The following is a 17,090-nucleotide window of genomic DNA, read 5'->3' on the forward strand; positions in this document are numbered from 1 at the left end:
GTTTGTTTCCAAAGAAGACAGACAGTACATACCGTCGACAGTTTCACTGATCAGCACTATTGCAACACAGATACGAAGTTAACTAGGGCAAGAAAGCAAAAGAAATGTAATAGCTCTGTGACAGACCGCTGTAGGTTGTTCTCCCTCATACCAGAAGACCCAGATGGTATCCCTGGACGCAGTGTTAAAATTTGTCAGTCGAGTTCTGGATCACCCTACATAAAATTAAAGCGACAAACGGAAACTTTGCAAGGTTGCGTTTATTTTGCACCGAAATAGTATAAACAGGTGATAGTAAAGTAGGAACAGTGTAAGGAAAGTAGGACATAAACAAATATTAAGGAATACAGTATACTGAAAAAATATTGGTTTATTTGGTATGTAAGTAACATATAGTATGAAAATAAAAGTTTTCCCAAACGGTCTCGACCCCTCGAACCTCTAATTATCGTCCTGTACTTTTTCCCCTGCGCCAAAGACTGCTTGGAAACATCGCTAAGATAAATGTCTTATGTCACGCCGAAAACACTATCTTTTCTAAACGCGTCGCCACTTGGACCACGCACTTGTCTTCACTTCCATTTCTGCGCGAGCGCTGCAGATGCAGTATTAAAAATTTGGACCACATCGGTGATGATGAGGCGCGGTTCCCTTTCCAGTCTAGTATCGGCACCGTCATCTACTCTACTTGTTCTTATCTCTTCGTTCTTCATCTTGTCTCTCAGACTCATTCCATGCATTGCTCTCTATATTGTCCTTTGAGAGACCCGGAGACGTTTTGCGCTGCTTGTTGTATCAATGTTTTGAGGCTGTATGCTGTTACTGGCATATGTATGTGTCCTAAATTTTCCTCTTTAAAATTATAGGTACAGTCGGTTTGCAGAGAATGTACCCAAGTTTCCCGAATGCCATCAGGCGAAACCAATTTGCCGGGTGATCTCTACTATCTGGTTATCTTTTCGAGCTTGGATTTTGTGTTCCATATAAATGTACTCATTTACTACATCTAGAGCAATGCTTTGATGGAGACCCTAATAATGACAGGTCTCATGACTTTGGTCTTCTGGAGGTTGATTCTTAGACCAACAGCTTGGGAAGCATATTTAAATTATCGGATCGTTATTGACAGTTTGCATCGCTGCTAAAGAAGATGGTGTCATCTGCGTATTGATGGTGGTTAAGATGTTCTCCATGCTGATACATTTCTGTCCCCAGGATAGACACTTGAACACATCCTGCAGAGCCACGGTGAATAAATCAGGTGAGAGTGACTCTCTTTGTCAGCCGCCTCTTCTCACGGGAATCTTTCCAGTGACCCAGTCTTCATTTTCACATATAAAAATTTGATAGCACATACCAGATTTTTTTTAAAGAAAAAGGGCTCATAATTTTAGAGTCGCAATTGCTGACTTTGATCGAAACTAGTCGTACACTAAAAGAAATGTGCAACTGAGATGGAAAAACAAACGATCAAAATATTTTAAGTATTGACACAGTTTGTCAATTCCGTCGCGGCGTATACTCTGAGGTGACAAAAGTCATGGGAAGATCTGTACATATACATATGGTTGTAGTATCGCGTACACAAGGTGTAAAGGGGCAGTGCATTGACACAGCTCTTATTTTTACTCAGGTGGCAAGGCAAGGCACTCCGTCTTGAGGCCACAAGTGGCCCATCGGGACCATCCGACCGCCGTGTCATCCTCAGCTGAGGATGCGGACAAGAGGGGCGTGTGGTCAGCACACCGCTCTCCCGGTCGTTATGACGGTTTTCTTTGACGGAGCCGCTACTATTCGGTCGAGTAGCTCCTCAATTGGCATGACGAGGCTAAGCGCAACCCGAAAAAATGGCAACAGTGCATGGCGGCCTGGATGGTCACCCATCCAATTGCCGGCCACGCCCGACAGCGCTTAACTTCGGTGATCTGGCGGGAACCGGTGTATCCACTGCGGCAAGGCCGTCTCTTGTACTCAGGTCACTCAAGTGAAAAGGTGTCCGACGACATTATGGCAGTATGACGGGAAACACTGATCGTGAAATAGTAGTTGGAGCTAGACACACGGGACATTTTATATCGACAATCGTTAGGGAATTCCATATTCTGAGATCGACAGTGTCAAGAGTGTGCCGAGAATAACAAATTTCAGGCATTATCTCTCACCACGGACAACGCAGTGGCCGGCATCCTTCAGTTAATGACCGAGAGCAGTGGCCTTTGCATAGAGTTGTCAGTGCTAAAGGAGAAGCAATACTGCGTGATATAACAGCAGAAATCAATGTGTGACGTACGACGGACGTATCCGTTAGGACATTGCGGCGATAGTGGGCTATGACAGCACACGACCGACGCAAGGGGCTTTGCTAACTGCAGAACATCGCTCGTAGCGCGTCTCCTGGGCTCGGCTCGTGACCATATCGTTTGGACCCTAGACGACTAGACGACTAGACCTGGTCACATGACTCCCGATTTCAGTTCGTAAGAGCTGAGGGTAGGGTTCGAGTGTGGCGCAGACTCCACAAAGCAATGGACCCAGATCGTCTACAAGGCACTGTGCAACCTGGTGGTAGTTCCATGGTGGTGTGGGCTGTGTTTAAATGGAATGGACTGGGTCCTCTGTTCCAACTGAACTGATCACTGACTGGAAATGGTTACGTTCAGCTACTGTGAGACCATTTACAGACATTCATGGACTTCAGGTTCTCAAACAACGATGGAATTTTAATGGATAACTGTGCACCATGTCACCAGGCCAAAATTGTTCGCGATTCGTCTGAAGGACATTCTGGACAATTCGAGCTGATAATCTGGCCATCCAGATCGCAAACTCGCAAACTGAACATTTATGGGACATAATCGAGAAATGAGCTGGTGCGCAAAATCCTGCGCCGGCAACACTTTCGCAATTATGGACGGCTGTAGAGGGAGCGCGGCTCGACATCTCTACAGGGGGCTTCCAACGATTTGTTGTGTCCATGTCACGCCAAGTTGCTGCACTCCGTCGAGCAAAAGGAAGTCCAGCATGATATCGGGAGGTAAGCCGCCACTTTTATCACGTGAGTGTATATCGCCAGTATCGAACATTCCAGATAATTAAAAAGAAGTCGTTCGTGTAAAAAAGAAGTAAGGTAGTGTCGTATCTGGGAAGGCTTACCGGCAGACCGAAGCCGCTCCCCTCGTGGTTCATTGTCCACTGGCGGCCACATTTCCCAGATCAGAGGGCGTGCTGGTGTGTCTGCAGCGGCAGAGCCGTTCGGTGCGGCACCGGCGAGGCGGCCCCCGCGATTGACACGCGGCCCGCGGCCCGCGCGCCCGGAATCCGGCCGCTGATTTACGCGCGCCGCGCGCCTTGTTTATTGCGGGGGACGCAGAGGCACTTCCTTTATCCCGCCGGTCGCCGTCGCCGGTCGCCGGTCGCCCGGCCCGTTATTTAATAGGCCGCAGCAGCAGCGGCGCTGGCAGCAGAGATCGCCGCCGGGACGCCCACGGCCGCCGCCGGCTGAAGAAGTGCTTCGAGCCGGCGACGAATTCGATAAACAAACTCAGATTCCAAACGAAATGTTTCAAATCGTCCCGGCGGTTCAAGGCCAGCCACTCGCTTTGCTTCTTATTTGAATACACAATTAGAAAGCAGTACACGTGCGCACAAGCCGCTCTCACGACGGCGCCCTGCTCCGCTCTGTTAGGCTCCCGCCGTCCGCTCCACCGAGCGCGCGAGCAGTTCGTACCTGAAGACAAAACACCCTGCAGTTACTAAAGTTCTGCAGGTACTGGCGGCCGATTTTCGGTTGCGGTTCTCGCAGTGTTGACACGTTTTGCCGTTACAGCCACATTTCACTTTTTCTTACGTGAAGTTCACTGCTGCCGTTCAGTGTATAGACACGTTGGTCCATTGATCGTGACCGGGCCAAATATCTCACGAAATAAGCGTCAAACGAAGAAACTACAAAGAACGAAACGTGTCTAGCTTGAAGGGGGAAACCAGATGGCGCTATGGTTGGCCCGCTAGATGGCGTTGCCATAGGTCAAACGGACATCAACTGCGTTTTTTAAAAATAGGAACCCCCATTTTTTATTACATAATCGTGTAGAACATAAAGAAATATGAATGTTTTAGTTGGACCACTTTTTTCGCTTTGTGATAGATGGCACTATAATAGTCACAAACATATGGCTCACAAATTTATACGAACAGCTGGTAACGGGTAGGTTCCCTAAATTAAAACAGAGAACGTAGGTACGTTTGAACATTTTATTTCGGTTGCTCCGATGTGACACATGTACCTTTCTGAACTTATAATTTCTGAGAACGCATGCTGTTACATCGTGATTACCTGTAAATACCACATTAATGCAATAAATGCTCAAAATGATGTCCGACAACCTCAATGCATTTGGCAATACGTGTAACGACATTCCTCTCAACAGCGAGTAGCTCGCCTTCAGTAATGTTCGCGCATGCATTGACAATGCGCTGACGCATGTTGTGAGGCGTTGTCGGTGGATCACGATAGCAAATATCCTTCACCTTTCCCCACGGAAAGAAATCCGGGGACGTCAGATCCGGTGAACGTGCGGGCCACGGTATGCTGCTTCGACGACCAGTCCACCTGTCATGAAATATGCTATTTAATACCGCTTCAACCGCACGCGAGCCATGTGCCGAACATCCATCATGTTGGATGTACATCGCCATTCTGTCACGCAGTGAAACATCTTTTAGTAACATCGGTAGAACATTACGTAAGAAATCAGCATACATTGCACGATTTAGATTGCCATCGATAAAATGGGTGCCAATTATCCTTCCTGTCGTAATGCCGCACCATACATTAACCCGCCAAGGTCGCTGATGTTCCACTTGTCGCAGACATCATGGATTTTCCGCTGCTCAATAGTGCATATTATGCCGGTTTACGTTACCGCTGTTGATGAATGACGCTTCGTCGCTAAATACAACGCGTGCAAAAAATCTGTCATCGTCCCGTAATTTCTCCTGTGCCCAGTGGCAGAACTGTACACGACGTTCAAAGTCGTCGCCATGCAATTTCTGGTGCATAGTAATATGGTACGGGTGCAATCGATGTTGATGTAGCAATCTCAACACCGACGTTTTTGAGATTCCCGCGTCTCGCGCAATTTGTCTGCTAGTGATGTGCGGATTAGCCGCGACAGCAGCTAAAATACCTACTTGGGCATCTTCATTTGTTGCAGGTCGTGGTTGACGTTTCACATGTGGCTGAACACTTCCTGTTTCCTTAAATAACGTAACTATCCGGCGAACGGTCCGGACACTTGGATGATGTCGTCCAGGATACCGAGCAGCATACATAGGACACACCCGTTGCGCATTTTGATCACAATAGCCATACATCAACACGATATCGACCTTTTCCGCAATTTGTGACGGTCCATTTGAACACGGGTAATTATGACGAAGCAAATACCGTCCGCACTGGCGGAATGTTACGTGATACCACGTACTTATACGTTTGCGAATATTACAGCGCCATCCACCACAAAGCGAAAAACGTGGTCCAACTAAAACATTCATAGTTCTTTACGTACTACACGGATATGTAATACAAAATCGGGGTTCCTATTTTAAAAAACGCAGTTGATATCTGTTTGACCTATGGCAGCCCCATCTAGGAGGCCAACCATAGCGCCATCTGGTTTCCCCCTTCACGCTAGACGAGTTTCGTTCTTTGTAGTTTTTTCGTTTGACGCATATTTCGTGAGATATTTGGCCCGGTCACTATCAATGGACCACTCTGTATATACGACTTGCTCCCCGACAGTTGTTTCATTATACCGACTAGCCTGAGTCTGGTTTTTAGGCCGTTTACCTCACTCCTTTAGGCGAATGCTGCTCTACTAAGTGAAGTATGCCTGGATGTACTAACCAACCTAAAAGCATAATACTCGTAATAATTATAATTATCAGTCTGCAAATGAAGTAAATACTTACGTAAAGTTGTTCAGTATATTGTCCTCAGTCACTAATACAAATATTTTCACTTGTACTCGCTATGGCCTGTATACGTAACTATCCATTGTCTAATATCGCCTAACTTTATCCAAGAGGCGGTATGGTACATTTGTGAGTGCAATGCTCACCATCGACGTATTTTAGTCTGGTGTCCAAAATTAAAGTCTTTTTGTCTAATTCACGATATAATCACGTGTCCGTACGATGGTGTTCTGTACGAAAGATGGCACTCCGGTCAACGGACAACCATGCCAACGATGACGTCAGGGCACCTATCCAACAGGGTAGTGTTTGCCAGTTATTCCCACATCCACAGTCGCTGTGTATACACTCACAGATGGTTCAGTACGGCACAGAGAAGACGTCTACCAGATTCTTTGCAGTGGAGGGCAGTGGAAAGCATGGAAGCTGGACAGTCGCAAACCGACGTGGCCCGGTGGCTTAATGTGAGTCGTTCTGTTGCTTCTGGGATTTGGCGACGGTTTATAGAGACCGGAACTGTATAAAGACCAGGGCAGGGCCGACCGTGAGTGACATCAGAAAGAGAGGGCCGTTATTTGTTTGTAAGGGCACTACGGTACCGCCTTAGCACTGCACGGCAACTGGCATTTAACCTCTCAGCATCCACTGGACGTTGTTGTATCCAGGGGAACGGTATACAGAAGGCTTCGGCAGAATGGCCTTTATTGTAGGAGATCTGCTGTACCTTTCACGCGTCTTCACAGAAGGGAACGAAGAGAGGAGTCGTCAACATGCCACCTGGGCGGTCGACTAGGGGGCCGATGTTGTTTTCACGAATGAGTCCCGATTTGGTCAGGAGTGTGATTCTCGGCGCAGTCGCATCTGGAGGGAACGTGCAACGTGATTTCGGGAGCCAAACATTGTCGAAATGGAGCATTCCTAGCGCTGAGGCCAGGGGTTATGTTGACCTCTCGAACACCTCTTCATGCAAGTGTACTGGTGAATAGATAAGGTTTAACTGCTGTCACGTATCGTGACGAGATCTTGGGACCTCCTGTGCGGTTGTCGTGACCTGCTGTGGGCCCAGATTTCATACTGATGGGCGATAAGGCTCGACCATATAGCGCATGGGTGGTCGATGTTTTCTTGTACAGGGAAGATACTGTACGCATGGCGTAGCCTCCTCACTCTACCGATTTTAGTGCTATAGAGCTTGTCTGGGATGCACTAGGGGGAGGGACTGCACACGTCAGCAACCACCAACCACTCTCGAAGACTTGCGAGCAACTCTGTGGGAACAATGGGTGGTATTGCCTCAAAATGAGATCGATGACATCATTCACAGCACGAACCGTTCTGTCAGCCCTGTATTGCTGCCAGGGGTAGTCACAACTCCATACTGAGCACATGAACCAGTTGTGGGAATGTAGGTGCAAATCCGTTAAGGTGGAAAAAACGAAGAGCGTTTTTTCCTACTGTTACGAATGTTGCAGTTGTTTATGTTCTACATTCTTCACACTTTTTCTACTTTGCTGTCACCTGTTTATACTATTTCGGTGCAAAATAAACGCAACCTTGCAAAGTTTCCGTTTGTCGCTTTAATTTTATGTAGGGTGATCGAGAACTCGACTGACAAATTTTAACACTGTGTCCAGGGATACCATCTGGGTCTTCTGGTATGAGGGAGAACAACCTACAGCGGTCTGTCACAGAGCTATTACATTTCTTTTGCTTTCTTGCCCTAGTTAACTTCGTATCTGTGTTGCAATAGTGCTGATCAGTGAAACTGTCGACGGTATGTACTGTCAGTCTTCTTTGGAAACAAACTAGTTCCATCGTCTCTCGGTACTTGCTGCTGGTGACAGTAATGCGCACTTCAGTGTACGCCCTCAAGCTTGCGTTCAGCACTGCTCGGTTATGTCTCAGGTTGGTTTTTCCGGCAACGTTGGTTGTACGATAACAGTGATACACAGCAATAGGGATAGCTGTAGTAGTGAAGAGTCGGCCTCGTGCTTGGATCCCCCGAATGCAATGGAAGCGCGGCAGAACAACGCTATGCTGAAATGCTCCTGCAGAGAAACCAATCTCAAAAGACAGTGCCTTTGCACCTCTTCATAGGCGCCGAGAGAGTGGACCCTTCCGTGTTAGAAAGATTGCTTATTACAGTCACTTGCATGGATATGATGGTATTTTCCCAGAAACAAAGGTGACTGGGGTAAACTGTGCGTCAGAAGAGGCCGTGGAAGGCCCAACGGTACCGACAGACCGCCGTCTCATCCTCAAACGGTATGCGTGTGTAGAGGGGCAAGTGGTCAGCTCACCGTTCTCCCATCCGTTGTCAGCTTTCGTGGCCGGAGCCGCTACCTCTCAGTCAAGCTCACGAGGGCGGAGGGCACCCCGCTTGCCAATAGGCCTCGGCAGACCCTGGCGGTCACCCATTCATTTGTTAGCCATGGCCGACAGCGCTTAACTTCGGTGATCCGACGGGAACCTGTGTTACCACTGCTACTACGCCGTTGGCTCATTGGAGTGACAAACCCAATAAATCATTATATTAGCCTGCCACGATCCGCCGGAGGTAGTGGGTCCCTTATACCAAAATACTCAGAAAGTATCCCAGAACAGTCTTTGAAAGTTTGTCGGGGAATTTCTGGTTCACCCTGTATATATTTCAATAGGTTCCGTGGTATAACGTTTTGGTGTTTTAGTAAATGTATCTAGTTTCACGGCATCTTTTCTTGTGCGTTAGACGCGTAGACGCTGACAAAACGGAATCTAATAGTAATGTGTGCTCTGACGTCTAGTATTGTTGGTGTCGTTCAGCAACGTGATCAGGGTAAAATGCGAAAGAAGAGACGCAAGTTGCAGACTCTTCACGTGGCGTTGCTAGTTGGTTAAGTTGCTAGTTCCATCATTCAGAAACGGTGGGCACACTAATTCATTATGATGCGGAACGCTAAATTTACCTGTTTAGTCATGAGGTTATGCAATTACATTTTCTGTCTATCTGCTTTTTCAAAGCTGTAAATGAAATGCCACCTTTCTGTAGGTGTGTTCTTTATTTGTTACCACATCGTGGTAAGACTGAGCAAGTCGCTACGCTCATTGAACTGTGATCACATTTTAACACAAAGCTTCTTTATTAAGTGTCCTACGTTATTTTCTGGAATTGCTGAGCTTGTTCTGCAGAAGTGATCGCATAGTACTAACGAGTAATTTTATCTCTTGCGTGCTCTTATACTTAATAAGACAAACTGAGAATTTCCCCAGTTAGGGTTGAGAGAAGTGGCATTCAGAATAGATACGGTTCTAATCCTCGTACGGGTATTCAGATGTAGATTTCACCTGGCTTTCGTAGATCAATTAAAGCAGATGCTGCGATAGCTGTCTTGAGAAAGACATTGTCGATTCCCCTCTCCTCTGTCCTTCTCTCCGAGCTTGTGCTCCCGTCTGTAATAATATCATCGTCGACAGGATGTTAAATATCCAGTCTTCCTAGTTTTCACTTCGCAGCAGTAGCAAAATACATCGACATCATAAGTACCGTCTTCGCAAAACACAAAAAAAAAAAAAAGAAAAATCCTAGGATGGTTAGGAAACGAAGTCTCTATTTCCTGAAAACCAACACGTTTTGCCTAATAACGCCATTTGGCGCGGGGCCAGCTCAGTTTCGAAACTAGCATATAGCGCGGTATGTTTATCTAAGACCGGGACCCGTGACAGGATTCGGCGACACGGACAATGTTTTAATTTATGGCTTCCGTGGCGAGGCGGCTTAGCTAAGGCGCACTGACACACTGTGTTGTGTAACTTTGGCGAGCGTGTGTGTGAGTGGGTGATGTTTTGCAGGGACAGAGGACAGGCAGAAACAGCTGTAAGTACCACGACGGAGAAAACAGATGTGGCAGTAAAAGCGCTGCAGCGGTTTGTAGAAGACGTCGTAGGAGAGTTAATAAATAGTTTGGAAAGATACGGTGTTAGCAGTTACATGACATTACATCTGAATTGTAAAGAAATGGAGAGACGAAAGTAGCAAACTTTTCAAACATGAGTAAACAGTAAGACGAGATTCCTCTAAAATGAACCCGATCTGAGACACTTCGGACAATGTCGGGGGTCAGATTCGAACCACAACTTACCGCGCCGTAATTTACTGGAACCGCGTGACCTGTGCGTAAACATCCTATACGTTCGAGATTCACTAACTACTTGTCGAACCCATACCAAACAGATTCGTTTCTGTGTTGCATTCCAAAGGTGGAACAACACGCTGTTAATCAGATGGTTATAGTGTAAATACGAGGCTTATTCGGAAAGTAAAGTCCGATTCGTAGCGAAATGGAAACCACTGTGAAAATCCGATGTAACTTTGCACAGATGTGTCGGGCAGTGTCTTGAGTGTACCTATCGATCGCTTCACGTCACTCTTTCCAGTTTAGAGCGCAAAGTGACCACGTAGAAATGCCTAAAACAACAGTGTCTCCCGCCAAGTATGTGAGAGATTTCGCCTGAAGCTATGCAGCCCACATAACGTAAACGTCATGCGTTTCTTTCTTCAAGACAATTCTCGGCCGCACTCTGCAGGGGCGATGAAGATGCTCCTGCAGCGTTTTCGATGGGAAGTGTTTGATCACCTACAATACAACCCTTAATTGGCTCCATCCGTTGTTTATCTCTGCTCACATGAACTGCTGGCTACAAAGACAACATTTTGGCACAAACAACCAGACCAGCGTAGAGAATTGGCGGAAAGCACAGGCTGCTGCTTTCTGTGACGAGGGTATTGGAAAGTTTGTACACCGCCAGGCCAACTGCCTAAGTCGGAGGGGCGACTGTTTAGAGAGGTAGCTGGATGGTGTGGCTAACTGTTGTGAATAAAACATTTTTGATTTTCGCTGTGGTTTTTATTTCGCGACCGAATTGACCTTATTTCCGAACAGCCCTCGTAAATGGCCAGCTGTGTGCTTTTGCTGTAACTTATGCAAGTAGCTTTGTTATCGTTTATAGCGTACTTTTTCAGTGCCAGATAACAAGTGACATATGTAACTAAAGCGAAATGAAGTATAAGGCAGACAACGGGCTAAATACAGCAAAGGAAATGTAAACAATTGATCCACGCGAATATGAAAATGTGACTCCTTCGCACCCGCTGTAGATGAAAATGGGGCTGCAAACAAATCATATCATAGCACAGAACAATCTCTCATTCAAGTGATTTGTCTGGTCTCAAACGTAAAAGATGGTGCCAGTGTACTGTGCAGTAGTAGGTAACTAAACTCTCTGGTTTGGTTGAACGTTTGTGGTGTCTGTGACCTTACAGTCACTAATGGAAAGTAAATATTATACAGTTTGCTTTTTACGAGGCTAACTTTAGATATGATGCCACACGGATGTCATCCGTGGAGTATGTAAATGTGAGACAGTAAATAAGTAAACCATGGTGTGCTGGTGAATTGGTTGTGATGGCTCCTTTAAGTAATAATCAGTAGATTTATCATACGTGAGATTTATCATCTATTACCCACACTTACTCTGTCGCATTTATTCTACTTACAAAGCGTTTATTTTTAAGCTCATCCGTTTCGGATATTTTAGAACCCTGCAACCAGTCATCTCCGTGCAAAATAGACTTACGCCACACCTTTTTGCAAGATCTTTGTTACAAGCAACAGTTGTATAGCACATGCTGGATGTTGGAAAAGTTTCGCTGTCACAGTGTAAATAAATACGGATTGTGTAGAAGCGTGTGAATTTATGTACCAACTGCTCATCAAAATGGAAGCAGACAGATGGACACTAACGAAAAAAGCCACCCATACTGTCGCAGAAAGTAAAAAGCTAAATGTTGGATCCATATCGACAAATAAACAATAGTCATGACGATATATTAAAGCGTGTTCCATCTTATTGTCACAGAGCCAGCAACCAGCATTATGCTAGAGGCAGTGATGTAACTTACAGAAAACCATCTGAAGATGAATCTGAAAAGGTTAGGTTCGAAAATCGGTTAATGGAATAATAAATAACTATTCAAAAAAGTGACTCACTGCAGTTTTATGTATTTACATGGCTTTATTTTTATTTTGTATGAATAACTCGCTTTGAGATATGTGACTCAAGTTTCTACGACAGTTCTGGTTCTTACAATACGACGTAAAGAAGCTGTACTCCATTTCATCGTTAAATAAATTAGAAGAACTATAGGAAACTACACCGAAACCAGCTTTCAGGAGCCACATTACGTATGAGAGAGAGAAATCGAGTACGATATGCCACCATTTCGTTGCCAGCGTTGAAGCAAGAGAGTTAAGAAATAATGGATGACGGTTTGATTTTTGTCTTACATTTTTCTCGAACAACGAGATGTGTTACTATAAAAAAAATCGAATGAGGTCTGTTACACGAGTAAACGTTCCTCATGATTTTCAGAGTTTGGTTTAGTTTTATACGATTATACCTTTAGTACTATAATTTTCACTGCCGCATATACTCGTTTCGTAATTTAACTGGCGCAGAAACTATAGGCACTGCAGAAACCGCATGTGGCGCACATAGCGTGTGCTGTTTATCCATCGGTGTCATTCAGAACATCACTGCAGGATGTAATGTCTTCGCAAGACAATAATCAATGTTCAACTGTTCCCCGTACTGTTTATCAGCTCGTACATTATGTCCCCAGTTCGTAGACAAGAGCTGTATGATCTTTAGGAATGATCAGTTGGCAAAAGTTATTCTACCTAGAGAGAATTCCAGTCGCGACCAATCGCGTTTAATTGTGGAGAAAAAGTTCGCACGGTGTCCTCATGTTACAGGTACTCGTTGAGGGTAGATTTCTTGATATGAGCGTAGGGTTCAGGCATTCATAGCAAACCAGGGGATATTTGGTGCTATTTTTCTGCTTCTAATTCTCGGCTTTCGCTGCTGCCCATCTAACGATCTAGGTGGCTATACTTATAGCCACCTTTATCATCAGATGGGCAGGTGTGAATCGTACTGACGGCATCTGTTCACTATACCCTTCATCTCGCTTTAAGCTTTTATACTGGTTGGGGTGAAATTCGTACGGACAGGTGCTGAGTGTTCAGCCGTGGAGAAAAAGAAAGAACCGCTTGCGTACGAAGATCATCTGTGTGCATATCATAAGTGCGACAATACTAAGCACATACTTCATCCTTTTCTCATTGAAAGGGTTCTGGAAAACAATCTGATACCAGTATAGAAGACGGGGAATTGAACTTAACTCCTCTCGAATACTAGATAAGTGCTTGACCACTCAAAAATTACTTACAGCCGTAAATTTTTCCATCGGCCAATACGTTGCTAGATACCTGGAGGGGGTGATATTAAACGTCTCCTGCACTCTTCACATCGAAGCAAGACGCGATTACATTCCAGGGTTTCGAGCCATAAAGCCCAAATTTCCTTGTTTTGTAATTCCTGTTATTTATTTCTGTCTATGTATATCAATGGTATTGCGAGCATGTATTATTTGTGGTACCAATTAATTCTTTATTATGTTTCAGGAGTCTTCGCCTACTTTGACGCTCATCTCGTCAAAGGTAAGTTCCTTGACAGATTGGCCTTTCTCCTTTTGAACTCTTTAAATGAACGTTCTTGCTCTTTCTGTCTCACTTTTCGCGTGCGTGTAATGCGTGAATGTACTTCCGCAAGAATGTCATTCCCTGCACTCAACCACTCGGCCACGCTTGCTCTGGCCTTGAGAGAAATTATGATGTATATACTGTATGACTTTCCTTGGCACTAGTAGGATGATGTCACGCAAGCATGCTCAAGTGACTAGATATTCCCAGATCTCTTGCCTGAAAAATATTCGGAGGAATCAATTTGTTGAAAATTTATTATAGACGGGGATGTCAAAACGCAGGCATTAGTTTTATCACATGAATTTTACAGCTTGAGGTTATTTTTAATCCATCTTTATTTTTACTAACTATGAATGTAACTTCCACAAACAAATTAATATACATATTATAAGAATGTACACAAAGTCGATTGATCGAACAGCTTTATATGGAAGATATAGCATGCAACCAGAAACTTTTAACATGCTCTGTTTGTCTTTTCCATATATACACATTAACAAAAGTTTTTCATCATCCCTTCTCGTCTTAATTCATGCCACAGAAAACAGAAATTGGCTCTGAGGCATGCGGAAAAATTCATTTGCAATGTGTCCAGATCACCAAATCAAATAAACAAATATTCAGTAAGGACAGAATCGTCTGTTTTTCATGTGGGTTTTTCACAGTACTGCTGAGCAACGTCAGTATGTGGTGGAACGACCCCTTGTTTGGATGCTGGCTTGAATCCGACGTGGCATTCCGTGGATGACGTCATCAAGCCAGCACTGGTCAGACTGCCACACCCTTCAACGGCGATTCTGAGTAAGGTGCGCAGAGCACTTTGCCGTTGCCGACATCCTAAAATCGGTGCTACGCATGTTCGACTGGGTGCATGTCCGGGGAACAGGCAGACCACTCCATTCTGGTGATACTAGTGTGCTGAAGGAACTTGTACGTGAAAACAGAACGACGAGCACACGATTTATCATCCATGAAGATGAAAGTGTCAGAAAAACGTTGAGGCTACTGTTCCGCTGTTGATTGCAGAATCTCGCCCGTGTAACGCAGTGCAGTGAGACTGCCTCAACAAACACGAGAGTTTTACGATAGCGGCATGTACTGTCATCCCAGAACAACACTTCACCACCACCTTGTTGCACATGGGACGCCGTGTTCGAGGCGTTTGATACTCTTGAGTTGTCTCCAAACATATTGTCAGTAATTATGAGGGCACAACGGTTTCGCCCGTAAGCAACATCCGACGCCGATCCTGAGGCGTCCATTCTGCATGATTTCTTGTCCATATGTAGCGGCGTCCAAAGTGTTGCGCTGTACGATGTGGTGCTCACCACGGTCGTCTGAAATGCAGATTCTCATCATGCAATCGTCTCTTAAGAGTTTTCTTCGATGCATGATGTCCTGTAGTCTCTTCGAATCCCGTTTTCTATTCAGGAGCCGTCTTACTACGGTGCCTTAGGCTAAAAAATAGTAGATATCGATCATCCTGTGCACCTGTCGAACGTGGACTGCCTGTGTGGTGTTAAGTCCTCAACACTACTTGTCAACTGGCACCCACTTCATGTCCGCACCACACCACTTAGACTCCGGTGCACACGTGGAGCAACTTCATCAGCTGGGAAGCCTTCTGCTCGTAACGTGACGATGCGGATCCGACGACTGGTAGCGACTGTCCTTCACGGCATGATGGATGTTTACTCTTCCATAGACGTCGCTACTGCGCCCATAACAGTGCGCTATTTACAGTTGAAATGCTGCAATCCATTCCAGCTTGGCGCTCTACCCACAGGTAGCGCTCATGGTAACAGTGTGTATGTTTACAAACAACTTCAGGGATCACCCTCCGATCGGTAAAGTAATAGTGACAATAACAAAACACCTGCACGACATATCGGGGTGATGCAAAACTTTTGTTGATGTTTGTACGTCATTATGGCTTTTGCATTCCCTTGGGTTGCCATATTGAATCATCTTTTTCAGTACGTTAACACCCCTCTCACTTTGAACGTTATCAAATACTGTAGTTGGAAATTGTCACAACGATGCTTGGTTTAGAAAATTTGTACTTGACAACATTTGGTACTTCAGTGATGGACTGACTAACTTGCTATGAATACAATGCTGTATGATTTGTAAATCAGACACTGTACAATAATTCAAATGATAAGTGACTTACTTCTCCGCTCACAACTGCTGAGAATGTTGGAAAATTGTGAAATAATCTAAAAATGTATGGGAGGCGATAATGCGTTGTAATATCTAAGTGAATGTAAGATAAACTAAGTGTTTATGCTGACAAAGTAGGAGTGAAGTTGATGCTCGTATACAGAGCTTTACTGAGTCTATTAAGATCTTCCTCCCTACATTTAAAACATTTAATAAATCTAACATGTTAAGGTAAAGGGCCTTGTGTTACATGTATTATGCGTTGCACAATAAATTAGTTTCCTTTGTTGTCAGAGTAATGAACAAAATGCAGATTACAATAATCATTATACATGACGCTTACTCGCTACTCCACCTACAGTATGTTACCTCGAACTGAACGAGAAGAGAGACAAGTACGAAATAAAGGCTTCGAAATTAACACGGCAGTATTGCATAGTTGCAGAAATGACGTGAGGCCCGTACGTAACAGAGAACATTGTCATAACCGCATAAACAAAAATTAACATTTACACTTTTTTTTCGGAGATTCTTACGTGCAAGAAGTGCTAAATTAATTATACGGAGATCAGGAACGGTAATTCATAGAGAATGATGTAAGAAAGTGTAGAGGGATGTCGTAGTTGAGGGAATAACGTGAAGTATATTAGTTTGCGTGAATCTGAACACTATTTGCGCATATGTGATTAAATTATATGCAGTGGTATGTAGAATAAACACAAATTATGTTTACAGCACAATCGTTCAACGTATTTATTTTCTCCACGGGTTGATTTTGATGCGCACGTTTTGGTTCCGATGCAAGTCTTGAGACGGAGCCAGCTCGTCCCTTGACCGAAGAACCGTTGGCCTTTAGGGCTACACGCACAAGTCCTCCGGCGTACAAGCAACACGTTGGCGGGGTCACGACCTCCCTACATCTCGCAGCAACTAAAAGCAGCTGCACACAGCGGCTATTCGTACCCGCGTAGAACCTCTCCACACTTCATGCCAGAGTGTTTTACGGTATTCGTGCTGATTATGGCCTTGTCTACGGGAGAAGGGCATTACACGTTATTATACTTGTTCTTGGAACAGCGGTTCTAGACAGCAAAATTTAAGGCGTTCCAGACATAGTACAGTTCCCGGTCCTTCTCGTTTTGCGTCGTTAAAAGCACATATGAGTTCATACTTAGAACATGTAACGGATGACATTTAAGTGAAGGAAAAGAAAAAGTCCAATAGTAGATAGTATAAACTGTTTTGAGATGTCTTGTGTACAACTGCAAACATGTTATACACTGTTTTTGTCTTTGTTGATAGGACGGCGAACTACTTAATGCGTTTCCGAATTCAGGCAAAAGTTCTGCTGCACATTGACAATCATTACTT

At 44.8% G+C, this 17,090-nt stretch overlaps 1 protein-coding gene across 1 annotated transcript in view; it reads left to right on the plus strand.

Moving 5' to 3' along the window:
• LOC126485071 (uncharacterized) overlaps positions 1 to 13,844 on the plus strand; it is a 777,137-nt gene extending 763,293 nt beyond the window's left edge. Inside the window, exons 4-5 of the mRNA XM_050108674.1 lie at positions 13,476 to 13,511; positions 13,818 to 13,844. Of these exons, the coding sequence (XP_049964631.1) occupies positions 13,476 to 13,511; positions 13,818 to 13,844 (63 nt within the window). The remainder of the gene's footprint in view (positions 1 to 13,475; positions 13,512 to 13,817) is intronic.
• Positions 13,845 to 17,090: the final 3,246 nt, after the last annotated feature.

Source organism: Schistocerca serialis, chromosome 6 (genome assembly GCF_023864345.2).
Source record: "Schistocerca serialis cubense isolate TAMUIC-IGC-003099 chromosome 6, iqSchSeri2.2, whole genome shotgun sequence".
NCBI classification, from domain to species: Eukaryota; Metazoa; Arthropoda; class Insecta; order Orthoptera; family Acrididae; genus Schistocerca; species Schistocerca serialis.